Source organism: Chanos chanos, chromosome 4, assembly GCF_902362185.1.
Source record: "Chanos chanos chromosome 4, fChaCha1.1, whole genome shotgun sequence".
NCBI lineage: Eukaryota > Metazoa > Chordata > Actinopteri > Gonorynchiformes > Chanidae > Chanos > Chanos chanos.
In genome coordinates this window covers 31,825,116-31,852,005 of record NC_044498.1, presented here as the reverse complement: position 1 = coordinate 31,852,005, position 26,890 = coordinate 31,825,116, and the positions used below count along the sequence as shown (strand labels likewise).

Below are 26,890 nucleotides of genomic sequence, written 5' to 3'. Positions count from 1 at the left end.
CTCCTTAGGAGTAAGCAGCGGAAGGAAGAGGAGGGCTTTGTGTTTGGCTTAGGGAGAGAGTCCTCCCTCCCAAAGCCCCTTTTTGGGCCTTGTTTGCAACACACATGGATAAAGGAAGGGAGTGGAAACTCAACAAATCCTCCCTCCTCTCTCTCTTCCTATCTCTCTCTCTTCCTATCTCTCTCTCTCACACATTAATTATCTATCTCTTGGGCTCTGTCACACACATGTTCCTTGGACTTTAGACTGAAGGGTTATGAAAACTGGAGGCTAGCAGATCGTCATTTGCTTGTTGGGCACAGAGAGGAAAGAGTTGGTCCTCTTTTTTTTTGACAGGACTGGAGTGCCCTTGCTTAGTTTGTCTACTCATCTGTTGGTGGTTAGAGCATAATCAGTAGATTCCTGTACCCTGTGGGGAGCTTTGGTTGAAGGCTTTCTATAACCTAGAAAAAGGCAAGAACTCTACCAACAGAAAAACGCAGTTAAGCATTAACATAAACGTCACACGCACCACTCAATTCAGTCCTGTGTAAGGTATCTTTAGGTTCTATTGTTCAGCGGTTTTATGGCTGAGAGTTCTACGGAACCACGACCTGAGAGTGGCCTGCCTTTCGTCTCTTGCTGTGGAAAGGACTGTGAACAGGAACATCACTAAAATTTTGCGCTGTGAAAACATGTCTGCAGCTCTAGATGAATACTGTGGCTCAGTCTTTTGGGTGAGTACCCCTGAACTGGGATCAGCGTGCTGCTGTTGAATAGATCTATTGATATCTTTTCTCTGAGAATTTCATTCAGAAACTGTTATATAATAGCTACTGAACTTTTTGTCAGTGGTAATTCATGCAAGTGTCACATTTCGTATTCACTAATCATTTGTGGTAATTGTTATCAGTCGAACTTCTATAGAAAATTGTTTATTTTATCGATATGATATGTTCTGTATATCTGTGAATTGTTACAGCTCAGAATTTGTGATGAAATCTTGATCAAGGATAAATCTGATGATTCTGACGGTTTCATTTTCACTATATTTTGTCAGTTATTCATTTGAAACATATTTACACAATCAATGTGTCATTGTGTGTTGATTCATGATATCGTGTCACTTCACCCCACCAAAAAATTAATGATTTTCTCAATTTTTTTTCTTCCTCTATGCTGTCTTTCAGTGCCTCTGAACTTCACAGCACATGTTATGCTAGTATACATTAGTATTCATTGAAGGTCAAATGCTATGTTTCAGGTTCACTCACGTGAAGTCAGATATTGACTGTAGCCTTACTGATTGGGAGTTGTAGAGTGGACCCTGACTTTGCAGTTTCTGATTGTCGTCAGGCTCTGAGCTCGAGAGTAGCATGTTTAGAATCTATTTAGAGCTGAAAACAAAAATGAGCATGTGGTGTCTAAGACAATCTTTTCCCTCACCTCAGTAATGGGGGGATTCACGGTTTCATGTAGTTAAAAATAATGTGCTGGATAAACACAGATCATTTTGTTAATATTCTCTCAAAAAGCTTAGGTACAGAAGTTGCTTCAGTTTGTACTATATAACATGTTATCTTTTTGCGAGTCAAATCCGTTCTTGTTAAGTTAATTGAAAGTGCGTTAAATGAAAGTGTTTAAATAGCTTTCTTTTGTTTTATGCATCATTCTTGATCATTACCTTAAAGTCCTGACAACCTGTTCACAAACATTTAAGCCAAACAATGACAAGTGAATTATACAAGATAACCAAAGAGAGAGTTTGGCTTGAAGTAAACACCCCAATAGTTCTCAGACTCCCACAATGAAGACTGATGGAAACAGCCAATATAGCCTTGTTGGAGAAATATTGCTGAGATAAAAGAATGAAAACACTGAGAGGAGGGAGGGAAGGAGAGCCAGAGAATGATTGTATGTGGATAAATAAAGCAATGGAATGACAGAAAAAGCATTAAGGGGAAATGATCACCTGGTTGACATCACTGGTTCACTTAGCCAGCGTTTTGGTCTGGCATCAGTCGCCTCTTATTAAGAGTCCAACTTTTCAACCAGCAGCCTGTGCTATTTTCCAGATCACTTCATCTAAAAAATTTGGCCTTTGTGTGTGTGTGTGTGTGTGTGTATCTCAGAATGACTCTGTCCTGGATAGACCAGACCCAGACTTGCCGGTGTGTTTTGAGCAGACAGTGCTGGTGTGGGTACCCCTGGGCCTCCTGTGGCTCTCTGCTCCCTGGCACTTGGCCACACTCTTCAAGAAGAAGTCTCCTAAAAATCAACTCTCAAAGATTTATATCTTCAAGCAGGTGAAAATCCAAATGTGGGATGATCATTAAAACACAGTCACTACATACAGTACTCTAAATCTTTGAGCTATATATAAGCAAATATTGAGAGAGCAGCTATTTGCAGATATTTGAAAGAGCATTAACATAGACAGGTAAGGAGCATTAACATACACAGGTTCACACAAGATATCTCATTTGACTTACTAATTTTAACACCTGTAAGGAAAATATGTATGAATGTGGAACATGAGAGCATATTTTCCTTACATATTTGTCTATGCTCCTGAACTGCCAAAAAGCCCAATAACTTCATCTAAAGAGAGCATTACTTGATACCTGGATTTTTTTTGTTTTTTATTATCTGAATGCTGAACGTTACAGTAATGAAGCCAAGATTATCATTTAGATAATTACATTTTACATTTACATTTATTCATTTTGCCGATACTTTTATCTAAAGCAGGTTCCAAGAAAGAGAGAGTAGAAACCAAGCCTGTAGCCATTAGGGAGCTGTCTGCTGCATAAGCGTCACTGCTAAGTTCAGTGTTAGACCAGATACAAATGCAAGACTAGATACAAGTGTATTCTTCCCTCAGGTCCTGGCTGGTCTGTTGTTCCTGACAGCTATTGCTGCCCTAGCCATCACTCTGGGAGAAGACTACAGACCATCAGACAATTCCAGTACAGATGGGAAAAACCCAGCGGTGTTCTACACTAACCCTGTCCTGTTTGCGGTCTCATGGGTGAGAATATGATGAGTCATTTGTTCAGAAAATATTCCAAGTCATACAGAACCTGACTGTGCTAATTCTTCACCTGTTAAATCTGTGGTTGCAGTATTGTTTAATTATAAAACAGTCTCATTTCTATAGGCCAGGGAGTAGTAGAAAATAGACTAAATTTAACAGAATTCTATGTTTATACAGGGTTGTTGGGTTTGTTACCTCACAACCTTTTTAGGCTTAAATTCAGTTTATTAATTGTTAATGTCCCGCTATGTTTTTTGATTATTAGATTGATCTCACTGAAGATCAGTCAGTCCCTGGTAGTAACATTGAAACTGTATGCAGATTGTAGTGATATTGTAGTAATTATTCTCTGTATCAGTGTATGCAGATTGCAATGATATTGTAGTAATTATTCTCTGTATCTGTGTATGTAGATTGTAGTGATGTTGTAGTAATTATTCTCTGTGTCTGTGTATGTAGATTGTGATGTTGTAGTAATTATTCCCTGTATCTGTGTATGCAGACTGTAGTGATATTGTAGTAATTATTCTCTGTATCTGTGTATGTAAATTGTGATGTTGTAGTAATTATTCTCTGTATCTGTGTATGTAGATTGTAGTGATGTTGTAGTAATTATTCTCTGTATCTGTATATGCAGACTGTAGTGATGTTGTGGTAATTATTCTCTGTATCTCTGTATGCAGATTGTAGTGATGTTGTGTCAGGAGGGCGTGAGACGCAGGGAAGAGGCAGTCGACTCCGCAAGTCTCTTTTTTTTCTGGCTGTTCCTGGTGGTGTGTGAAATTTTCCCATTCCAGACTTTGCTGAGGGAGGCATTAAACCAGGTACTAACCCTAAATTATACTGTTAGATGTGGAAAAGAAAGAGTTAGTAGTCCCCTAACCCATCCTTCTCATATTTTTTGTTGTTTCTGTCAGGGAGAAATTGTGGATTTGCCACGCTTCTGTCTGTTCTACATAGGATTTGGTCTAGAGCTGACTGCCTTGGTCACATCAGCCATTGCAGATGCGTCACCTGAAATCAAGGAGAAAGCCAAGAAGGTGCTGATGAGATTGTCATAGGCAAAAAGAAAACTAAAAGAAAAAGAAAACTAAGAAACTGATGTGTTGTAAACTTGATTTTCTTTTGAATATTTGATCACTGTAACAATCTGTATACATGGAGTGTTTTGAACAAAATGTGTTTGTTTGTTTGTTTGTTTCCCACCTTTCAAAGAATCCAGAGGTTGCGGCGACATTTTTGAGCCGAATCACATTTAACTGGTTCAACAGGTAGGAGTCTGTTAAGACATGTCTCATCTTCTTTGGTCTTTCTCTTTTCTTAAAATTATTTTTATCCCTATCTCCTTTCATTATCAATTATAATTGTCTGGTCAAAGGTCATTACATGTGCTTGTGTGCCTTTGTCACAGTGGCTCAACTTATGTAACAATTTAATGTAATAAACGTGTAACAATGTGATAAGAAGTTCTTCTATAAAAGTCATTTTTATTATTATTATATTAAATAAGATAACATCTTGCTAAACACCTTTCCGTGGGACAGCTGATTCAACAAAATCTCTTGACCAAAGTGTCACTTTGCTGTGACACTTTTGAATATTTTTTTACAAGAAATTTTTATAGGGTCCAACACATGATGTCCTTACAAGGTCTTCTCTGTTCTGTAGTATGGCCTTTAAGGGCTATAAGAGGCCCCTTGTTCAGGAGGATATGTGGGAGCTGAACGGAAGGGATGCTACTGAGTACCTCAGTCAGAAGTTTGAGGAAGTAATGAATAAAGAGATACAGTTAGCTCGTGTGAAATTACAGAAGAAACTGAGCAAGAAAAGACCCAAGCAAAAAACTGATCCACAGGAGAATGGTCTGGCAAAGGGAGTTAGCCAGGATGTTCTGGTTATGGTGAGTGATCAGCTTTGATTATAAGAAGTGCCCATTCAATAAACTTTATGATACGTTTGCCACCTGATAACAATCTGCTCCTGGGCTCTGTTAATGCCATTGTAACTGACTCTATGGTTTTCTACAGATTCACTAAGTGCATTAAGCTCTACCAAATTTTAAGAAGTAATTTTGTTTATATATTCAAATATCTCAGAGTCTTGGAACGTAATATCAACATTTGAATGAATTGTGCTAACTGAAATATCTGGGGTGGGGGTGGGGGGGTTATGTTAGGAGGAAACTGACAAAAAGAAAAAGAAGAAGAAGAAGAAGAAGGATAAGGAAGTAGAGAAACCCTATCCTAAGTCATGGCTGGTTCGTACCATTGGAAAAACATTTAAATGGATGCTGCTGGAGTCAGCTGTCTTCAAACTGATTCAGGACTTACTGGCTTTTGTCAGCCCTCAGCTTCTCAAGTGAGTGTCCTGTTTTGTGTTGCTATAAATTACATTTAAACTTCACAGAACAGTTTAGAAACTTTGAAAATGTTCTCTATCTTAGAAATAAAGAATGAAACTTTCTGACTGTTGTGTCTCTGCCTCTACCTCCCTGCCTCCTGGCCAATCGGAACCAAGTTGAACCTTGTTAGTTAATTATTGTGTGCACTTGTCCCCAGTTTGTTGCCTCGCTGTGTCTGTGTATATATACCCATGTTTTCCTGCGCACCCTTAGCGAAGTCTTACACTTGTCTTTGGTACTGAACCGTTCCTCATTTCCTCGTCACTCTGTTAACCTTGTTCCTTGTTAGTCTTGTTCCTAGTTGCCCTGTTAGCCTTGTTTAGCCCAGTTGGGCCTGTTAGCCCTCTCTCTCTGTTTAGCCTTGTTCCCAGTCAGCCTTGTTAACCCTGTTCTCTCTATTTAGCTTTCTGGTGTATAGACTTTAGCTTACTCTTGACTTTGATCTGCCTAGGCCCCAGTAGCCAGTTTATAGTTTATCAGACCCTTCCTATTTGTTGACCATGATTTGGATTAAGATTAGGATTTCAATAAATAATGGCCTGCACTTGCATCCAGGCTCACTCTCACTTTGTGACCCCGACACTTGTCAGAAGAATGAGTCAGTCACTTGAAAGACTGGACTTGATTCCATATCAGTACAAAATCATAGTTCACTGATTAGTATTTTGTTTTTTGTTTTTTTTTTATCCCTCTGAAAACATAATTGTTTCCATTTCTTTTGCACAGGCTCATGATCTCCTTCACTCAAGACAAAGGCATTTTTGTTTGGCAAGGGTACCTATATGCAGTGTTACTGCTGGTGGTAGCCATTCTACAGTCCGTGTTTCTACAACAGTATTTTCAGCGCTGTTTTGTGCTAGGCATGCAGGTCCGCACTGCAATCATGGCCGCTGTTTATAAAAAGGTAACCTCAGGCTCCACGGTTCTTTGATATTATTTACTCCTCCACACTGTTGGTCTTTCTGTGTCAAACGAATCTGTTGGTATTTAAAGCCAAATGGTCCTCTAGAAATTGTTTTTCTGCTCACCCATATAAGAACAAATCAATAATATCTTTTTTGAGTGCTGCTTTAATTCTGTTTTTGTTCGATTTTCAGGCACTTGTGGTGTCCAATGATGCTCGAAAGGAGTCAACGGTGGGGGAGACAGTGAACTTGATGTCGGCTGATGCCCAGCGATTTAATGACGTGACCAACTTTATCCACCTGCTGTGGTCCTGTCCACTTCAGATAATTCTCTCCATAGTTTTCCTCTGGCTTGAACTGGGCCCGTCTGTTTTGGCTGGCCTGTTAGTCATGGTGCTCATGGTTCCAATTAACGGACTACTGGCCACGAAGTCCAGGGGCTTCCAGGTGCTTCCCATTTTCCACCTCTCTGTTATGCTCTGAAAACTTAGAATTTAAAAAAAAAAACTCTCCATTTTTTAACTTCATCTTTTTTTTTTAAATGAACCTGTCTCTTGCTTTCTTTTTCACTGTGATTCATCAGCTCTCTCTGTATACACTATATACTATGCAGCCTTTGCAGATTTTTACATTGATTCACTGTTAACTAATTTAATTTCGAATTCAAATGGTCTTTGTCTCTCAGATGAAAAACATGCAGTACAAGGACAAAAGAATGAAAATTATGAATGATATACTCAACGGAATCAAGGTGAGCAACTTGTCAGTCCTTCCCTCTTAACCACTGACAACTGACTGATTTTTTTGTTGCTAATTATGACCCAAGGTCCCCTCAAAGAAATATACACCCACTGCATACATACATATCAGAACTCCCACACCAAAATGTATTATTGTTATAAATGTAATGATAAAACAGAATATATGTTTCTCTGATATCATAATCTCTCCAAAACTCTTGGAGAACTCTGTAGACCTGTTTCCTCTGTTTTTTCTTAAGGCAAAGAATAACTCACAACTGGGCAGAGGTCAAAACCTCTTAACACTCAAAGCATTTTATCGACCTCTCAATGGCAGAAATGTCAAGCATAAATGTATCCAGTGAAAGAGCCCCTCTTGTGCTGGATGACCCTCCTGCAGTTCTGTTGCTGTGTGTGACTCCTTTAAATGCATCTTTGTTCTCTATCCTTAAAACGTATGCTCCATCTTTTTTTCCCAAATACACCCACTCTTTCTTCCTGTCAGCGAAGCTCAGGGAAACAGGATGCTTGAGCAAAATGGTTGTTTATTTAAACAAAGGTTGCAGGTTACAAAGGTTTTTTGAAGAGGAGGATGAACACAAGGGAATACACTCAAGACGAGTAAGTTAAGCAGTGATTAAGATGACTAAGCAGATTTGTATACATGACACAAAGAAGGCCGAGAACACTCTAACAATGAGTAGACCTAACAATGACAAGGGCAAACTTAAGAGTATTTATACACAAAAGAAAACAAGGCCAATGGACAGAAGCCAGATGTAAAACATGACGGAAAACAGACATAAATGGGTGACAGATCTGCCAGAGCCACAAGCTCAGCCAATGGAGTTTCAGGATCTGAAGGCTCCAAAGGCAACAGAGCTGCATGTCTGGCCAGAGGAAGGATTATCACCAGCAGAACCAGTGACTGCCCAGAGCGGGCTGGAGCTGGAATTGCAATTGTTCCTGGAACAGACTACGGGCTCTGCAACTGGACATGAAGGCTGGGCGGTGAATTGGCAAGGGAGACTGTCTAGGAGCAGTAACAGGAAACAGCAGCAGCTCTGAGGGAACAGGGGTTGACACTGGAGATGGCAGAAGACTTGACAGCTACTCCAAACTAGGCTGAGTTGCGGATCTTGAAGTAGATCCAGGGTTGACCTTTGTGGTTGGTGCTAGGGAAGTGACTAGCTTGGTAGCGAGAGCAGGGGTGACAGTTTGAGTCGGGGAAGGAGGTGCTGGGGCTGCAGTCGGAGCCTCGGCAATGACTAGAGCAGCAACAGGAGATGCATTAGTGGCAGGAACAGGGACTGGAGCTGCAGAGGTGGAAACAGGCACTGAGACTGGAAGCTCAGTGGCAACAGGAACTTCCAAGACAGGCAGAGCACAAACCAAGCACATAGCCATTAAGATCATTAAGTCCCATCTGTTGCATAATGTCACTGGTAAGTTAAGTGTTAATTTCTCTCTCTCTCTCTCTCTCTCTCTCTCTCTCTCTCCCTCTCTGTCTCTCTCTCTCTCTCTCTCTCTCTCTCTCTCTGTATCTCCATCCTGTAGATCCTAAAGTTCTATGCCTGGGAGCCATCTTTTGAGGTTCAGGTTAAAAAAATTAGAGAGCAGGAACTGGGAGTGATGAGGAAATTTGCCTACCTGTCATCTGTCTCTACCTTTATATTCTCCTGCGCGCCTGCTCTAGTGAGTCCTGAGTTATCATTTGAAGTGTGTCATTGTCATTTCCAGATTCCAATTTCTTTACACTCTACGACTAATCCATTTTTATGTTATCATGAAGATTAATCTATTCAATTCAGATTAATCCGGTTCTCATTTTCTTCTGTAGGGATCTGTAATAGTAGCTATCATCTATATATTCTCTTTCTGACATTTAAATATGTCATCAGTTACAATAACTTAATTGAACCGCAGTATGTGGCCATGGTTTTGCTATTAAATGGTGCAGGTTGGATAATCAGAGAGAAAACTGCAGAAATAATAAAGGAAAGCAATGCTTTTATACCATTGGCCAAGCAGTTCTTTTCTCTGTACTCGGCAGGTGTCCTTGGCAAGCTTTGGTGTGTTTGTATCCGTTAGTCCTGAGAATGTTCTGGATGCAGAGAAGGCTTTTACCTCCATCTCTCTGTTCAACATCCTGCGCTTCCCCCTAGCCATGCTGCCCATGCTCATCTCCGCCATGGTGCAGGTATCTCTCTCTTGCCCTTACTCTCTCTCTTTTTCTCTCACCCTCTCTCAATCTCTCTCTGTCTTTTTCTTCCTATTACTCTCTCACACTGACTTGCGCACACACACACACACACACAAGCACAAGCACAAAAAATAATGCAATAACTGATTTGGTGAAACAGTTCATGCTCGTTTTCCTGTGCTGTGTTTGTCAGACAGGTGTATCTAGGAAAAGACTGGAGAAATTCCTTGGTGGTGAGGATTTGGACACAAACGCGGTACACCATGACAACAGTTTCAGTAGGTGTCGGGCTGACAAAGCTTGTTATATGGCATCAGACATGTTAGAGGAGTAGAACACAATGTGGGACAATGATTCATATGTGAACTGTTGAGCTGTTGAACTTAGTTTTTGTTTAAATCGTGAATGGATATACCAATGCTCCAAACCCAAGTACAGCAGTTATTTACAGAGCTTTTATTCAATTAGCCCACTGAGGACAATGACTAAACATTGATTACCCGTTTCATTGCTCAGTTAGTCATTTTGTCCATGGCTAAATAAAGCACTGAAAGTAAACCACAAAAGAACAAAGCCAGCTAGTCAAAGCTTTCAAACAGGGATCGATTATGGCAGCAAACCAAGCTATTTTTTAAATTATTATTTTATTTTATTTTATTTTGGTTTGTTCATTTATTTTATTTTTTGTGCTTTCATTGATCAGGTACTGCTGTGAGCGTTAATGACGGAACATTTGCTTGGGAGCGGGATGCTGAGCCTGTGCTCCAAAAGTAAGTTCTTTATTTTCCCTCACAACTATGTTTTCAAAGTACTATCGAGCATCTGGTGCTTATTGTTGAAATTACTGCAAGCACAGAATGAGTTTTTTTTTTTTTTTTTTAAATTAAATATACACACTACACTATAAAATTCATCTGAATACCCTATGAGCTGTTTTTTTTCCAGATTCCAACTCAAATATTTGAAATGGAACATATGCCTAGCACTAATGATAACATTAGGATGTTGTATGTCAAATATTTTCAGTCATTAATAAAATAGACACGCCGCTTCTGCCTAGGCACACTGTGGCATCTTAATTAGTTTGCTGAGTAAACAATGACATTTTACAGCACGCGTTTGCTTTTCAAATTTCCGTCACCTTTGACTGTGGACTAATGGACAGTATGTTTGGGATATTAAATTCCTTGAACTGCTCTGAGGAGTTAAGTCACAGTTACAGTCTAGTGTACCTAGTACACAAGGAGTTCAATATAATTATTAAGTATGAATCTTACTCATCATACTGGGCTGACTAACTGATTTATGAGGAGTAGTCATGAATAACAGAACCAAGACAGTTGGTTTCTCTTCATTGGCGTGTGTTCTGTTTACTCCATTCTGAGGGCTGTCTTTGTGTGTAAATACACCTTCTCGGTGTCTGACAATCAATCGATCAGTTACCCCAGGGCCACTAAAACTAATTCAGATGAGCCAAACAGATTAATATGCCACATTTAAGGGGGCATAAAAAGTAGACATCTTGGGACGCAACGCAGAACTAGCGATAATGTTGTAAAAATGAGGCAAATCAACCGATGTTAGCAGATAAAAACCGTTGTGCTTCTCACACATGTAACTGCCAAGTGACAGACTGACATGCCACATCATTACAGCTCAGGTAATAAGTGACATCACAACCAATCAGCAGAGGTAATGCTATGATAGGAGGGGCAACAAGGGTTGCAGAACACATTATCTGCTTGTCTGCTTAGAAAGTTAGGTATCTGTGTGGAACAGATAAAAAAAAGACTCAGGTAAAGCTTTTCAGTTATGGATCAAAATTATCAATGGGGGCAATTTGAAGTTGCTTTTATATTGTTTTGGATATGGCCCTCATGTGCCTTATGTAATCTATGTCTGTGAACACAGCACTGCCTTTATTTAACAAACACTTCCAAGCGAACTATATGAGTACAGCCTCCTTATTGATCAAAGATAAGAAATGGCTTTCATGACAGGACTTTTGTATTCTGCATAGACCTCAGCTAAGTTTAATATGGAGAAGTTATCCAGCAAAGTAAGATTACACACTAACCAGAACTGGCTCCTTTAGAACTTGTTTCTTTTTTCTTTTTTTTTACCCATTATTCTATGACCTTCCATCAGAGTTAATGTATGGCGTGTTCGCCCACTCTGTTAGCCAACCACTGCATTAAAGCATCCAGCCAACCCCCTCTGTGTGTCTCCAATCAACTGCACTGCTGGCTCCCCACATTTCCAATTCAGAGCTTTGCAATCAAAAATACCCACCCCCAGATATCAAGTTCAATTGCGGGCATACCCATGCACTCATTCGATCAGATATGGAACACTATGAGCAAAACCCTGATTTGTATAACATTATATCTATATATATATATATACACACACATACATACATACATACAGGCGCACACACACACACACACACACACACATATATGTAGCATCATAATCAGTTTTGTGATTCATTTTGTGGTTTGAACTTGAATGTATGTGTGTTCAGGGGTTAATACGGAAAGACACCTCTACACAGACATAAAAATCAAATACAAAGTGTTACTTTGAAACATTATGTAGGCTCATTGGCAAAATCAGACAAATGTTACACTGAAACTGAAATTCTGAGTAGAGTAATTCTTCCAAGTATTCTTCCAAGGGTAACTCATCAGATTTTACACTGCAGGTTAATATCGCTTGGTCTTTGTGTTTGCAGTGTACACAAACCTGTGAATATGTTTTTGTTTTTCCAGTATATCTCTGGACATTAACCCCGGACGTCTGGTAGCAGTGGTGGGAGCAGTTGGATCGGGCAAGTCCTCTCTGATCTCAGCTCTCCTGGGAGAAATGTACAATGTGAAAGGACACACCAACATAAAGGTTATTATAATTTGTTGACTGTTCAGTGCCTGACAGAAAAGGATTTAGATTTCACTCATTATTCCTCTGCTCATCTGGCAGATTTAGAAGTGTTTTTATAGTGGATTTATTCTGTTAACGTCTGACATTTTTCTGTGTTCTGTGTTAACTCACTCCAATATTCCAATTAAAATGGGGGAAAATATTGACAGTATCTCTCTTCTCTTCTCTTCTCTTCTCTTCTCTTCTCTTCTCTTCTCTTCTCTTCTCTTCTCTTCTCTTCTCTTCTCTTCTCTCCTCTCCTCTCTTTTCCTCTCCTCAGGGCTCTTTAGCTTATGTGCCTCAGCAGGCATGGATCCAGAATGCCACTCTTAAGGACAATATTTTGTTTGGTTCTGAGCTGGATGAGAAGAAGTACCAACAGGTTCTGGATGCATGTGCCCTGCGACCTGACTTAGACCAGCTGCCCGGTGGAGATCAAACCGAGATTGGGGAGAAGGTGTGTTACATCTGCAGTCCATTGCTATGTTTCTCACCGGTTGGTTTGACCAGCTTTCAGCTAGAGGGGAAGCTAATAGAGTGAAGCTAATAATCGGTTTCGGGGACCGGGGCAAAACCGGGGGTTTAGGTTTTTGCTTAATTCTGAAAAATAATAACCAATCCAAAATTAATTATGTATAATCCACTAGTAAATGGGACAAACATATGTGACTTGATATATATTGTTCAAAATCAACAGCAGGTGCAACTTTGTTTTCCTGACATGGGACAGAAGCCTTAATGTGATAATTGGTGATCGATGGCCAAAACATCACCTTTCTTCAGTGCTTTCTCATTTAGTGATTTGCAAGGCAAATAATCCATTCTTACAAAATATAAAATCAACTCACTTGTTAACATGTTTTCAGCAAAACATACTCATTTCAGGTTTACAGATTTAGAGTAAAATAAACTGCTCTAGCTTCTCAGATATCAACAACAGATTGTGTATCAAACATAAACATATTCACTTATGAATGCAGTCTCTGTTTACACTTGGAATGAACCCAAGGATGATGATGAAGATGCTGTGTTTGGTTTATACAGACATAACAATTACCCTTATAACCCTAACATCATAAAACTAACCTCACGAAAGAGGCACAGCATACATCTGTCACACAGCCACTGTGAACAGTCATGGCTTTTCAAAATGCTGCTCTCTGTTAGTCTGTAGAAATGTGAAGAAAATTATGTATTAGATTCCTTCATTCTGTTCTTAAGGGGAGCAGCTGATGTGACTGTAAACAATGCATCTCCATGACAACTCCATAAAATGAGTTTGATTTTATGCCCCCTTTGATGATCAGTACGAACAAGTTTGAATGACAGAAATGGTAATGGTAACAAAGGGTTCAGTCTCACCAACCAATTATGTCAGGAGGGTTTTTTTTTTTTAGCTGTCAAGTGTTCGCTAACCCACAAAACATCACTGCACTTGTGATGTCTAATCATACCTTAGGAAACAAATAAAGCTCTTGTAGTTTGGTGGTTGCTGTTAGGAGGCATTCTGTAAATGGAGGGTATCCCAGCATGTGCTGTTAAAACCTGGCTGTGCTCAGTAAGGCGGAGCTGCGACGTGCTGGGAAGCTGAATGAAGGGATCTTCATGTTGCTATTCCCGTTGATGATCTGTGCTGGTCTGTCTGGGCGCAGAACACTTTATGAGGAAGTGAGGGCTTTGATATCACTCAGTAGTATTTGCCACTTAGTGTTCAGAAGGTCACGCTTACCCTGGAAATCTAGATCCTCACTGAGCGAATTCAAAGAAACTCCAACTGCCACATCTCATTCTGTCCCCAGAATTACATATCTAATTACTAAATTACAAAAATAAACAACAACAACAACAACAACAATAAGAAGAAGAAGAAGAAGAATGATGATGATGATGATGATGAAATGATGTGAAGAAATCATTTCACCACACACAATGGATGGTCATACAGAACATAAAAAAGAACATTGCCCTCATAAATATCACTCTTATCTGGTGTTTATAATAATCTGTTTCTCAGATGTTATGAATTTATACATTTTGCTAAAGTCTAAACCTGCCTATATCCAGTGAGCCACATATCAGCCAGTGTCTCATACAACTGTCATATTTTGTCCCAGGGCATTAACTTGAGTGGGGGACAGAAGCAGAGAGTGAGTCTGGCCAGAGCAGCCTACAGCTCAGCAGACACATACCTGCTGGACGACCCACTGTCTGCTGTGGACTCACATGTGGGGAAACATCTATTTGAGAGAGTCATTGGACCCAATGGATTACTCAAAGACAAGGTGTGTGGTCGTATGTTTACTTTGCAATATCAAAGACTAAAAACCCACCGTGTATCCATGCTTCCTTTTGGAAAATTGTTTTTCTGTAGCTTTTAACCATGCTGAAGAACATTAGTGGAGAATTTCTGGTGAAAGTAAGCAACGTGTTAATCATTTTCCATGTATACAAGTCTAATGAAAATAATCTGCAGAGGAAGTTATACTGAGCACTAAACCTTGTCTGTAAACTGACAGCTATTCAATAGTCTCTAATTCATGACATTTTTCCGTCAAAATGTCATATTTTCTATTTTGCATTGCACAACAAAATGACTAAAATATTTGATTATCTTGAGGTACTCCAGGTATTAATTTAAACAAATAAATAAAACTAGATGAAATGTTGATTATTATACCCAGCCAAAGCATGCAGAATGATGCTTGATTGTATGAAGTATGACAGGCGTCAATACACATTTACACAGCTAGAGTGTGTTTTTGACCTGTCTTAGACAAACACTCTTTAGCATGCTAAGTATCACTTGAACATTGGCTTCAATTGTTCACGGACCATTTAAACCTGAAGGAGGAAGCCGCAAAATTAGACAGACAGTCTGTTATCATTTCCAAACACTTGCTGGCCATTTGCAGGTGGAAGCTGATGCTCACAGTGCCTTCCCAAGCAACCTCCTCTTACATGTAGATTATAGCATGTACAACAAAAAGCTATGAATTCCAGTGGGCTTATACACACACACACACACACACACACTTAAAAGGCCTCTTTGTTTTTGTTGCTAATTTTATTGTTGCTTGATGCTGAATTGTTATTTTCTATTAATATGTTGCTATCATCGTAGGCATACCAGTTTATAGAATAATCAGTAGGTTTTACAAGGGTAAAGAGTATTAAATACTTACAAATACTTACAAATATTGCTCCTTGCTGTGTTCACCATGCATCTGGTCCGTAATTCATAATGTACAGCCATAACATTGCAGCCTTCCCAAACTCAGCACTCTGAGAAACTCTCTGGCCCATGCCAGTGGTGGAGGCATCTTCATGTCTATTCAACTCCTAGACCTGAGTCTGAAGAGCTTGACAATATCAGTGTCTGATAAAATGTTTTAGCAAAGAGCATGGACCAGGATGGTCAATGTATTTTGTACTCTAATACCATTATATGATAGGTTCTCATAATTTAAAAAGAAATGTTAATATGTGTTAAAGTAATAAAGCAGAAGAAAATACTGTAAATTACAGCACTTGTGTACTGAAACTCCCTTACAGAAAACTGTAGTCATATGATTTAGTAAAACAAGCAGTGTCATTATGGTCACAGTCTCATTATTATGATTACAGTCAGTATCATACCTTTTTTTAAAAAAAAAAATATGCTGACCTTTAGTCACATGGTGATAATTCATCTTTTTAAGCGCTTTCTGCTTACTTTTCCATTTCTGTATATGTCTTTAATAGACTCGTATCCTGGTGACACATGGGGTGAATTTTCTGCCCTATGTGGATGAGATAGTGGTGTTGGTGGATGGGGTCATGTCAGAGGTCGGCTCTTACAACAGCCTTCGTGCCAGTGGAGGGGCTTTCTCTGAGTTCCTGGAGACCTATGCCAAAGAGGAGAACAAAAAATCAGATGCTGAAGAGGGTTCGTGTCTGTGTGTGTGTGTGTGTGTGTGTGTGTTTGTTTCTGAACACTAATTAGTTTCACACACAGGCATTATTTTACTCAGTAAGTGATCAAGCCTGTAATCAACAATGAAACATTGAAAAAAAAATTCAACATTGTTATCCAGCTGCCACTGTTTTCTGCAAACAGGGTCTTAAGTAAATTCAAGGGTTTTTTTCCATTTTTTCTTATGGCCTTGAAGTGTGGTTCTCTAAAAATGTAATGGCTATTTAAAAGTTTCATGTCCAAACGGGTCTTGACATGATCATCCCTAATTCAGTGTTATTGATATTTAATTGTTCATCTATAATAACTCAGGGAATGAATGAATAATGGAATAGTTCAGATTCCCAGTTTGTTACACCAGTTTTTTTGTTTTTGACTAGACTCAGTGTCAGACACTCAGGAGTTTGACCTGATTCCGGAGGGCGAGGATCCCCAGGTTGATAGCCCACCTGAGGACGTGGTTTCCATAACACTCAAGAGAGAGAATAGCTTACGACACAGCCAACGACATGCCCAGCGCAACGGGAGGTATATTCACCATTCAGCATAAACTGTACCCAACAGTCGAGTGAGATGAGGCTGAGGAAGAAGTGGCTAGGAGAGAAGGATGTTAAGACTGAAAGGGGAAGAGTTATTAGAAAAACACAGATTCATTGACCATTTGGCTCCTTACATTGGGATTAGGGACAAGAGCTGGAGAAGTCAAGGTACTGAGGGTAATAGAAAGAAAAAGGGGTTGATAGAGGAAAAAGTATATAGGAAATGTAAGATTGAGCAGGTTATTGGGACTAATGTGCAAGTGCGTTGTACTTGAACACAAAGTTTTACAGCCATAAATGATGGAGAATATTATGTTCTCTCTATCAGCCAAGTACATAACATGTTCATGTACCACACAGATCAGGAGGTGAAACGCTTTATTTCACTGAAGAAAGTATTTTAATTGCAGCGCTTTTCATTACTTGTACTTTAGAGATTTTTTTTTTCTGTCTGTAGTTTGAGGTTGAGAGCGGGCAGCTCTGTGAAGAATAAAAAAGATTCTGAAGAGACAAAGACAGGGCAGCGGCTGATTGAGAAGGAAGCCATGGAGACCGGCCGGGTACAAGAAACCGAACAGCACATTTAACCCAGTCTTTTTTTAGAGACACTCATGCATAGAAACAAAATGACCTCATTTAGCATGTAGCACCATACACAATTTCAAGTCAAAGTTGTGAATTGATACTTTTTCATACATTCTTTAACACTGCAGATGTTGCATTCAATGAGTTTCATACTTGAGATAGCTGTAATTGTTTTTTGTTTTGTTTGTATATTCAGTATAGACACATGCAATAACACACATATTGCAACAAGTGTAATGTCCATTATACATTGAACCTTCCCTGGAAAACAGCGCAGATTCTGAATATTTGCTGGGGCAGATCAGTTGTCACAGTATCAGAAAATGCAATGGAATTACTGAGTAGGTCAAAAATTAATCTTACGCAATGGATGGCTCATTAAGGTCTGACTGCATTCTCTTCCCAACAGGTGAAGTTCTCTGTGTATCTACAGTACCTGAGGGCCATGGGCTGGCTGTACTCCACTGGGGTCTTCATCGTCTACTTCATTCAGAATGTGGCTTTCATTGGCTCAAATTTGTGGCTGAGCGATTGGACAAACGATGCTGTGAAGTATTACAACATGACATATCCTAACCATGTCAGAGACCAGAGAATCGGAGTCTTTGGTGCTCTTGGATTGGCACAAGGTAACAACAAGACAGCTATTTTTTGCATCATGTCAAGTAGCTAATGGATATTTTGAACATTGTTCTCAGTTCAGATGACTCCAATATGATTAATGGCTAAAGTGCACTCCGGATGTGTTGGGCTGGAATGGAAAAACATCAGGAATGGGGCATTGATGGTATACCCGTGTGGCTTTGTTCAAAAGGAATAAATGAAGTCAGATCACCCTCTCAGCTCCCCTGGTTTAGCATTAATGAAGGAAAGAAAAAAAAAAAAGGTGCTCTCTCGTAGTTCAGATACATTCATTTTTCTAGAACATTCCTGTTAACTGTGGCCTTCTGTGAGTTTGGCGTAAATGAAATCTCTGAGACCGGAAGACAAAAATGAATTATTTTTACTCATCTCATTGTGTTGCAGGTTGAATAAAATAGTGCCCTCCAAACTAAGCCAAAGTCAGGCTTGTTAAAGACATTTATGGTCTGTGTTATCATGCATGTCCCAAAACGAGAGCCTCAAAGTTTCTGCAAATTCAGCAAATTCCTTGAATGATGAATGAGAAATCAAAAATCAATAAAGGCGATTGAAAGTGTGAAAGCAGGGAAAATTATACATGCACAGAATGACCTAGTGTCTGAAAATGTGTGCTCTTCTCTGTCAGGGATCTTTGTCTTCATGGGCACCCTGATCCTGGCAGATGGTGGCATTAACGCCTCTCGACTCCTGCACTCAAAACTGCTGGCCAACATCCTTAGAGTGCCAATGATGTTTTTTGATACGACCCCATCTGGCAGGGTGGTCAACCGCTTTGCAAAGGTACAGACTGGTCGACTTTAAAAGGCCCTGTTTGAATGTAAATGTTCTAAACAATAGCTCTGTGTTTGTAAGAGTGATACAAACAACGAGAAACACATATTTTTTTATAAGTCCAGAGAGAAAATTAAAAAAAACAAACTCCACTGAGATAAAACTCTACACATGATGAACCACTATGTCACTGATACAGTCCACGTGTGAAAGTCTTTCTTAATTCTAATAAACTGGTATAGCTAGATTTTTGGATGCCATGAGACTGTTGTTATTTGACATTGTTGCTGTAATTTACAATGATGTGATATTTGATGAAGTCTTTAATGTGATGTCCAATGCTTTTAGGACATATTCACAGTGGACGAGATGATCCCAATGTCCTTCCGCTCCTGGATTCTGTGTTTACTGGGAGTGCTGGGCACCTTATTTGTCATCTCTCTGGCCACTCCTCTTTTCATTGCCGTCATTGTCCCTCTGGCAGTTATATACTTCTTCGTCCAGGTAATACAGCAGTAACCTACCGTATAAACCAAAAGATGCAGGGATACTTGGATGGGGCAGTGGAAAAAGATGTTAGTTCAGCGCTGATTAGACCAGACCTGGGTTTGACTCTTGGTAGCGGCACTTCCAGATGTTCACGTGAACTCACTGGGCAATTCCCACTGGTTGTTTGGGGCACCAGATTAGTGGTGGGTGGATCTGGGGAGCATGCTATGAACCTCCACATGGTTTATGGCTTCCTGAAAAGTCCTCCACGGTCTGGTGAAAAGAAGCAGTCAGCGACCCCACATGTGTGGGAGGAGACACAGTCTACACCCTGCCTGGCCAGCATGGGGGCCGTGCAAGCAACGGGGAACAGAAACGCAAGGGAGCTGGTTAAATTGGGGTGAAAAGGGGATAAAACTAAAAAAAAGATACACAAATAGCTGCAAACATTGTACAAATTTAATTTCTTGACTAAATCCAGCAAATGTGGCTAAGCTAGATTTTATTTGGTGCAAGCTTAGCATTACTTAACATGAGTTTCTAGAGATGAGATTGCGTTAGACTCAAGTAAAACTAAGCATGACATTTTTCCGTCTAGAAGTAGACATGTTTTTATACAAAGAGCCATCTCTACACATAGCGTCATCAGATTTCTGTATTTGTGTTAAAACAGTGATTGGATGCTTACCTTACCAACTCTACATATGTAATGTTTGATTTTCTACAGAGATTCTACGTGGCCACCTCCAGGCAGCTGAGGCGTCTGGACTCTGTGTCCCGTTCTCCCATATACTCTCACTTTGGGGAGACTGTGTCCGGCCTATCTGTCATTCGGGCCTACGGACACCAGGAACGCTTCCTAAAACACAACCACGCCACTATTGATGACAACCTCAAGAGTGTCTATCCTTGGATTGTGTCCAATAGGTCAGTGGGTTTCCATTATTTTTTTCCAAAGATCTCCATCTCAAACTGCTTGTTAAAATCGCTTTTAGGAAACAAATGCTCAAGATTTCTCAAGCTCAGGTTTCTAATTTTTCTTGTTTATCACGCTAAAAGGTGGCTTGCTATCCGGTTGGAGTTCCTAGGAAATTTGGTCGTGTTTTTTGCTGCATTGTTTGCGGTGCTGTCTCGAGACACTCTAGACAGTGGACTGGTGGGACTGTCCATCTCCTATGCTTTAAATGTAAGACTCCATCCTTTGCTGTGGTCAGAGAGGTCTTCAGATCCACAGTCACTTTCCATTTTTTATTGCTCATTTAGGTGGTGGTTTTATTATAGTGGTCCAGTCAAAGAGCTGTGCACTTTCCATTCCCTGTCTTTCTCTTTAATTAAAACCCGTCTTTTACGTCACCAGGTCACCCAGACTTTGAATTGGCTTGTCAGGATGACCTCAGAGCTAGAGACCAACATTGTTGCTGTGGAGAGAGTGAGCGAGTACACTGAGATTAAAAATGAGGTATATTGTTTGAAAATAATTTTTCAGGCCTGCTTCTTCAATGCATTTAATAAATTATTTGTTTCAAAGCTTTGCAGCTGATTACTTAGTTGATTGCAGGTTGACTTCTGTTGACTCCATTTTATTATGAAAGTCATTCAACTCATCTGACCCTGTTTTCTTTTGTGTCTTTTCTTTTGGATTGACAAACATAAACCTTCAGGCTGACAGATAAAGAGTCACTTTCCTTTATAATCAAGCTCATCTAGTTCTGTTTTGCATGGTTGGTTGGTATGACATGGTATTTAACAGTAACTTCTATCCTTTCTGCATGTCTCACTAGGCACCTTGGATCACAGACCATCGTCCTCCAGACGACTGGCCTTCTGAAGGAAAGCTCCGCTTTGAAGACTACAAGGTTCGGTATCGGCCCGAGTTGGACCTGGTTCTTCATGGGATCACGTGTGACATTGACAGCTCTGAAAAGGTACATGAATCATATCAGATGGAGTGATCTAGTTCTGAGTAGCCAATCACATCCTGTGTGATTAGCCCATCACATCCTGACTCTGGAGGAAGGTTGAGCATTATCCCCAATCAAAAGAAATCTTCTCACAGTGACACTTTTAGAGAACTTAAACACCATACTGTCCACAAAGATAGGTGGTGTTAAATGTAAAAGGTAGTGATGTTTAGGTGTCAGATGTTTAGAAGATGCTTTCATGGTCAAGGTTCGTTATTTTTTTGTTATTGTTGTTGTTTCATTTTTTTGTTCATTAGCTGGACAATACATAATTAACTCTGGTTTTTTTTCTTTTTCAGATTGGGATTGTGGGTCGGACTGGGGCAGGGAAATCCAGTCTGACCAACTGCCTTTTCCGCATAATTGAAGCAGCAGAGGGACGAATCCTAATAGACGGAGTCGACATTGCCATACTGGGACTACATGACCTCAGGGGTCGACTGACCATCATACCACAGGTGAATCTTTATGAATACATCGCTGATATTCATCCACATTAACATGGGATAGGTTGCTATTTGTTACATCAAGGTTGTTGTAGCCTGATTTTAAAATGTTATTTACAATTTAATAATGCTCAGTTTATTTGGCTGACATTTAATAATCTGAATGGCATCATCTGAAAGGCAGAGGGGTCAGTCATTTCCGAGTCTGGATTAAATAGGATTTAATTAAGATTTTCTCAATATTGGCCAAATGAAGAATTTCCGTCAGCCAAATTTAGTAGTTCATTAGTTCCATGTTTGTTCTATTTGTTGTTTTTCTCAGGACCCAGTGCTCTTTTCTGGAACTCTCAGATTGAACCTGGACCCGTTTGAGAGGTTCAGTGATGCAGACATCTGGAGAGTTCTGGAGTTGTCTCATTTAAAAGATTTCGTCAGTGGTTTGGCGGCAGGACTCCAGCACGAGGTGTCAGAGGGAGGGGAAAACCTCAGGTGAGTGTTTGAAACTCAGCTCCTTCACTGAGGAATCTCAGCTATGACTGAGATCAGCTTAATACAGGTATTATATTATCACACATTAATGACTGAGATCAGCTTAATACAGATATTATATTATCATACATTAATGACTGAGATCAGCTTAATACAGGTATTATATTATCACACATTAATGACTGAGATCAGCTTAATACAGGTATTATATTATCACACATAGATCATTGAGCTCAGCTTAATATCAGACATGGATCATTGAGATCAGCTTAATATGAGTATTATATTATCACACGTTAATGAATGAGATCTCAGTCCGCTTATCCAAATATACATAGCTAAAAAGGTTAAATGTCAAAACATAAACAGATAAATATTTAAAAAAGAAAGAAAGAACGAAAGAAAGAAAGAATGCAACTTATGAAAGTATTTATTGAATATGATGTTTATTGCATATGATTTATATGAATAGCTGTAAAGCAGTGGTTGTTAGACAGCAGCATAACTATTGTTATGATTGGCAGTATTGATATATTTGGAAATTAATTCTACATGGAAAGAAAATGTCCTAGCTTATTTAACTGCTTTAATTAAACCAGCAGTCCTGGAAGGGTTGAATGTTATGCAGTAGCATCATTCTTCTTCGATGACATTTTTGTATTCCTTGTTCCCTTTGATTTTCAGTGAATTTCCATGATACAACACAGAGTCATTTTTTTTGTACTTTCTCTGTCTCAAAGACAAAACACAGACATTCAGGACATACTGAATAGCACTCCAGTTGAGTCTCTTGGATGTTAGGCAGGCAGAGCAGGAGCGATATGAACTAGTGTGAGTGCTGAATTTATTACAGTATACTGATATAGTGACTTTCCAATCTCAGGAGTCCATTTCCTTTGTTCATTTATTTATTTGTCTTAGGTGAGGTTGCAAGTACTTATGTCATGCAAGTCCTAATGCTATGGCAAAGTTACATGCTCTTTTTTACTGCCATTTGCACAACATCCACAAAAAAGTCATTTAGTCGTCATTCCAAAGTCACTCTTAGTGTGCACATTAAATCATTTCTTGCTGTGCTCAGAAAAGTCACCCCTCTCTGTTCTGCTTTGTCAGTCTTGTCTGAAAAATGAAAAGACATCAGACATTTTTATAGCATACTCAAATAACTGTATTGTATTTATGTTCTGAAAGTGCGCAGACATTCTGCTGTAAAAGTAATCTTTTTAATTTGATCCGCAAAGATTGTATTAAAAAATCCTTTTTTAAAAATGAATCCATGTTTTGATATTGGGACCAGCTTTAAATTGTAATTTCTTTTAAAGTACCGAAAAGAGGTATGGTTTTGTTCATGCTGCAGCCAAAAGGTGAGGTAGTTGTTTTTTATGCTTGTTGACTGATGTGAACAGCAAAGAAATCACTTGGAATTGCATATTTTAGTCATGATTTGGGCTGCACTTTTTTGTGGTGCAATGTCCAGTCCCAAACCATGCCATTGTATGCAATCTGTGTGGCAGCTCCAAAATCTGACATTTTTCAACACTTAAGCTGACCCCGGCATCTGACCCCAGGATCTGATCATTTTTTGAGGAATAATATGCAGAATTTCACATTGTACCTTTATGCTTGTGTGTGTCTGTGTGTGTGTGTGTGTGTGTGTGTGTGTATGTGCATGTGTGTGTATGTGCATGTGCGTGTGCATATGTATGTGTGTTCCTCAGTGTTGGACAGAGACAGCTGTTGTGCTTGGCCAGAGCTTTGCTCAGAAAGTCTCGTATTCTGATCCTGGACGAGGCCACAGCTGCTGTGGACCTGGAGACAGACAACCTCATCCAGACCACCATTCGCAAAGAGTTCTCCCACTGCACCGTCCTCACCATCGCCCACCGCCTCAACACCATCCTGGACAGCTCTCGGTAAGCACAGGGAGGAGGAGCAGGCTACAATACTGAGTTTGGGAAAAAATCCTCTTTCAGTAGATTTATGAAGAGCAAGTGGAGCAACGTTGCTATTTAAGATGCTCACACATAAGCAGAATGGTGCAATTTATGACCCCCAGGTCTGTAAGTCTTTTTATGTGATTCAAACAGGAAACTCTTATTCTTCATTTATGTTGTTTACGAATTTGATTTCACACCTGCCTTTTTTTTCTTTTTTGAAAAAAGGAGAAAGCACAGCTGTTTTAATGGCGCACACCAATATACAGTATTTCCATAGCAAGGCTTTGTGTCAGTAGACAGCCTCCCCTGTTTTTCTCACACACAAACACACACACACACAAACACACTGAGACACACATTTTGTTTTTCCAACCACTGCAATGAAAATTGCATCCTGAGCATGTACCCCTACACGTGAGAAGGCTTCTACGGGTGTCCCCCTCCCCTGTGTGTTGTTTTAGTGATTTCAGAGATGTGTTATTTGACTGAAGATGCATTTAATGTGACACACAGAACACAGAACCTTTACTGTATGTTCGATGAAGATTAATTTAAAAAGCAAAGATGTGGTTTGCGCTAATTGCACAGAGTGGAAAGTACATTTAAAAGACAACTGTGAATTTTGTAACAGAATGTTTCGTGTGACCAAGGCACTTTTGTAGGAAGGAAGGAGTTGGTTTGGCTTGGGCATCTCAGTGTGACCATATTTTGATACGTAGGTTCACTCACTGTTTCTCATGAATTTTGTTCACTGTCAGTGCACATGGCCTTAACTGGCCCTGAAAGAGGTGCACAATAGATCATCATTTGCTTTCTTGTTTTTCTTCTTTTTAATTAGAACTGAGGTGCAGAAGAATAATGAGTAGAAAAGAAAAGAAACACGCAGCATTGTGTTGCCATGGAAATCCTAGCATCCGTGATTATCATTATGCACAGCTAAAATTGTGGTTTCAAGTTTTTGTCCTTGGCTTCATACATTTGCATTTTAGACAGTCACGCAAAGATGACAGACTGGAGATGTGTGCACATATTATAACCTTTATGTCAGAATGAAGCTAAGCAATTACTATTGTTATCCAGGGGAATGTACAGTATAATTACTCATGTTCTGGACATAATGCAAAGTGGAACCACATGGAAAATCATGACGCAGTAACAGACTATTGCCTTTAAGTATTAGCTAAAGAGTTCCTAAGGAATGAATGAGACTGGTTTGGATTTGATATGCTCTTCTTTCCTTCATGCTGGGGAAATAAAACCTTCCCTTATGGTTTAGATTTTTCTTAGGGCTCTGTGTGGCAAAGAGGCAGTCTCATGTCATTTACAGTCGCAGAGGTGCTCATCGCTAGAAAGCGGTTGACAGACACAGGGTGAGCCACGGCTGTCACCCTGTTTTATCCTGTTCTGTTTTATCCACCTGTTTTTCTGTTTGTCGTTTTCCCCTGCAGGGTCATGGTTTTAGACGCTGGTAAAATTGTGGAGTTTGATTCACCCAGTGCTCTGTTCCAAAAGCATGGACACTTCTATTCCATGGCGAAGGAGGCTGGGATCTCCTCAATCGACTACACAGCGCTGTGAGAAAAGGGATTTCACAAGCCTGGCATGGAATCTTTCTACATCCCCAATTTGTGCCCCCTTCTTTATGACAGATGTAAAAATAAATAAATAAATAATAAAGTTGGCACAGGTTGACATGGTTTTGTATGTGTGTACATGCAAAATGTAGGGATTTCATGACTAGATGTATATTTAATTATAAAATCATTCTGTTATGGTATTTTCTATACTAATTGTTGTTGTTTATATGTTTATGTCTTGGGATATTTTTGGTGCCGATAAAGTTTAAGTTAAGATTGCATTACTTTGTTTTTGTTAAAGGGAAGTTAGCCATTGGAGAAAGAGAAACTGGTCCGTTTGATGTTGATCTAACTTACGTTAATGGCAGAATTGTTGGTTCGATATCTTATTTTACCATGAGTAAGCAACAAGTTAAATTACTGTAAGATTTTTTTGTAATAAAGTATTCTTTCAATAAGTTGGATGCAGCTGTTGTCAGTGCTAATTTGTGTTTACTTCATTAATTGAAAAACAAGATAAGTAATTCAATCTTAATTTTTGAACTTGCTGAACAAAAATGATTTTCCGTTGATTATGCTAGACAAGATTATTGTTTTGGCAAAGCACCAGTGTCCCTGCAACATCCTAAGTTATTTAATTTTAAGTTTATAAAATTCAGTACTTGACACTAATATTGGTGCAGATTAGAATGGCGACAGATTCATGTATATTGGTTGCACAAATTAATGTTACGTAACATAGTGTAACATGGCATAGGTAACGGAACGGAACAGATTAACGTAAACTATCCTTTTGTAATTATGCAAACAACAGTTATTTGAGCTCTGTCATAATGGTGGTACATGACATAATTTAAGATAGTGTACTGACATGTTTATTTGCATTTAGTTATTTAGCAGATGCTTTTGTCCAAAATGACTCACAAAAAAGTCTGTATATGAGTTTTTACAGTGATGTTGGTTATACAAACATGGTACAGCACAGTGGTCTCCTCTGTGTAATGTACCCACATCTCTCCACTGCAGCAGGGCTTGATATATAATCTATCAGTCTGGCTTTCATCACCTCTGGCTTTGATCTGGGATGTTGCTGCACACAGATTTCCTTGTCATGCCTAAGTAGCCATTCTGAAGGCCAGCAAAATAAGTCTCTAGTGAAACATTTACTTTTTGTTTGGATTCATTACTGGGTTTGCATGTGGGTACTGGGAAAAACCTGCATTCAGTTAAATCTGCGTATATATGAAGAGAAACCCATGAAGGCAGAGCAGCTCTGCAGGCAAGACACACACACGCACACACACGCACACACACA

At 39.4% G+C, this 26,890-nt stretch overlaps 1 protein-coding gene across 2 annotated transcripts; it reads left to right on the top strand.

Annotated features, from left to right (window-relative positions):
* The first annotated feature begins 216 nt into the window (after positions 1 to 216).
* Positions 217 to 26,023, top strand: LOC115809067 (ATP binding cassette subfamily C member 2). 2 transcript variants are annotated; one of them, XM_030770546.1, is made up of 32 exons: positions 217 to 716; positions 2,112 to 2,285; positions 2,864 to 3,010; positions 3,700 to 3,840; positions 3,934 to 4,056; positions 4,232 to 4,287; positions 4,685 to 4,916; positions 5,193 to 5,374; positions 6,144 to 6,321; positions 6,515 to 6,769; positions 7,008 to 7,073; positions 8,620 to 8,757; positions 9,116 to 9,262; positions 9,459 to 9,543; positions 9,969 to 10,035; positions 12,040 to 12,166; positions 12,468 to 12,644; positions 14,302 to 14,469; positions 15,929 to 16,112; positions 16,520 to 16,667; positions 17,136 to 17,238; positions 17,673 to 17,892; positions 18,531 to 18,685; positions 19,025 to 19,180; positions 19,893 to 20,092; positions 20,225 to 20,351; positions 20,523 to 20,624; positions 20,947 to 21,090; positions 21,426 to 21,584; positions 21,895 to 22,061; positions 23,780 to 23,974; positions 25,447 to 26,023. In XM_030770546.1, the coding sequence occupies exons 1-32, from the start codon at positions 675 to 677 to the stop codon at positions 25,574 to 25,576; spliced, it is 4,695 nt and encodes a 1,564-aa protein (XP_030626406.1). In that variant the 5' UTR covers positions 217 to 674; the 3' UTR covers positions 25,577 to 26,023. The 2 variants fall into 2 exon arrangements, with proteins under 2 accessions (XP_030626406.1, XP_030626408.1); XM_030770548.1 differs by having other exon boundaries at positions 15,929 to 16,136; positions 16,532 to 16,667.
* The last annotated feature ends 867 nt before the right edge of the window (positions 26,024 to 26,890 follow it).

Bases quoted from the DNA above. Each gene is read 5' to 3' on its own strand.
- LOC115809067 (XM_030770548.1), top strand. From the start codon at position 675: ATGTCTGCAGCTCTAGATGAATACTGTGGCTCAGTCTTTTGG. The intron at 9,544-9,968 runs GTAGGTGTCGGG...TTCATTGATCAG, and splicing joins ACACCATGACAACAGTTTCA to GTACTGCTGTGAGCGTTAAT. The intron at 12,167-12,467 runs GTTATTATAATT...TCCTCTCCTCAG, and splicing joins AAGGACACACCAACATAAAG to GGCTCTTTAGCTTATGTGCC.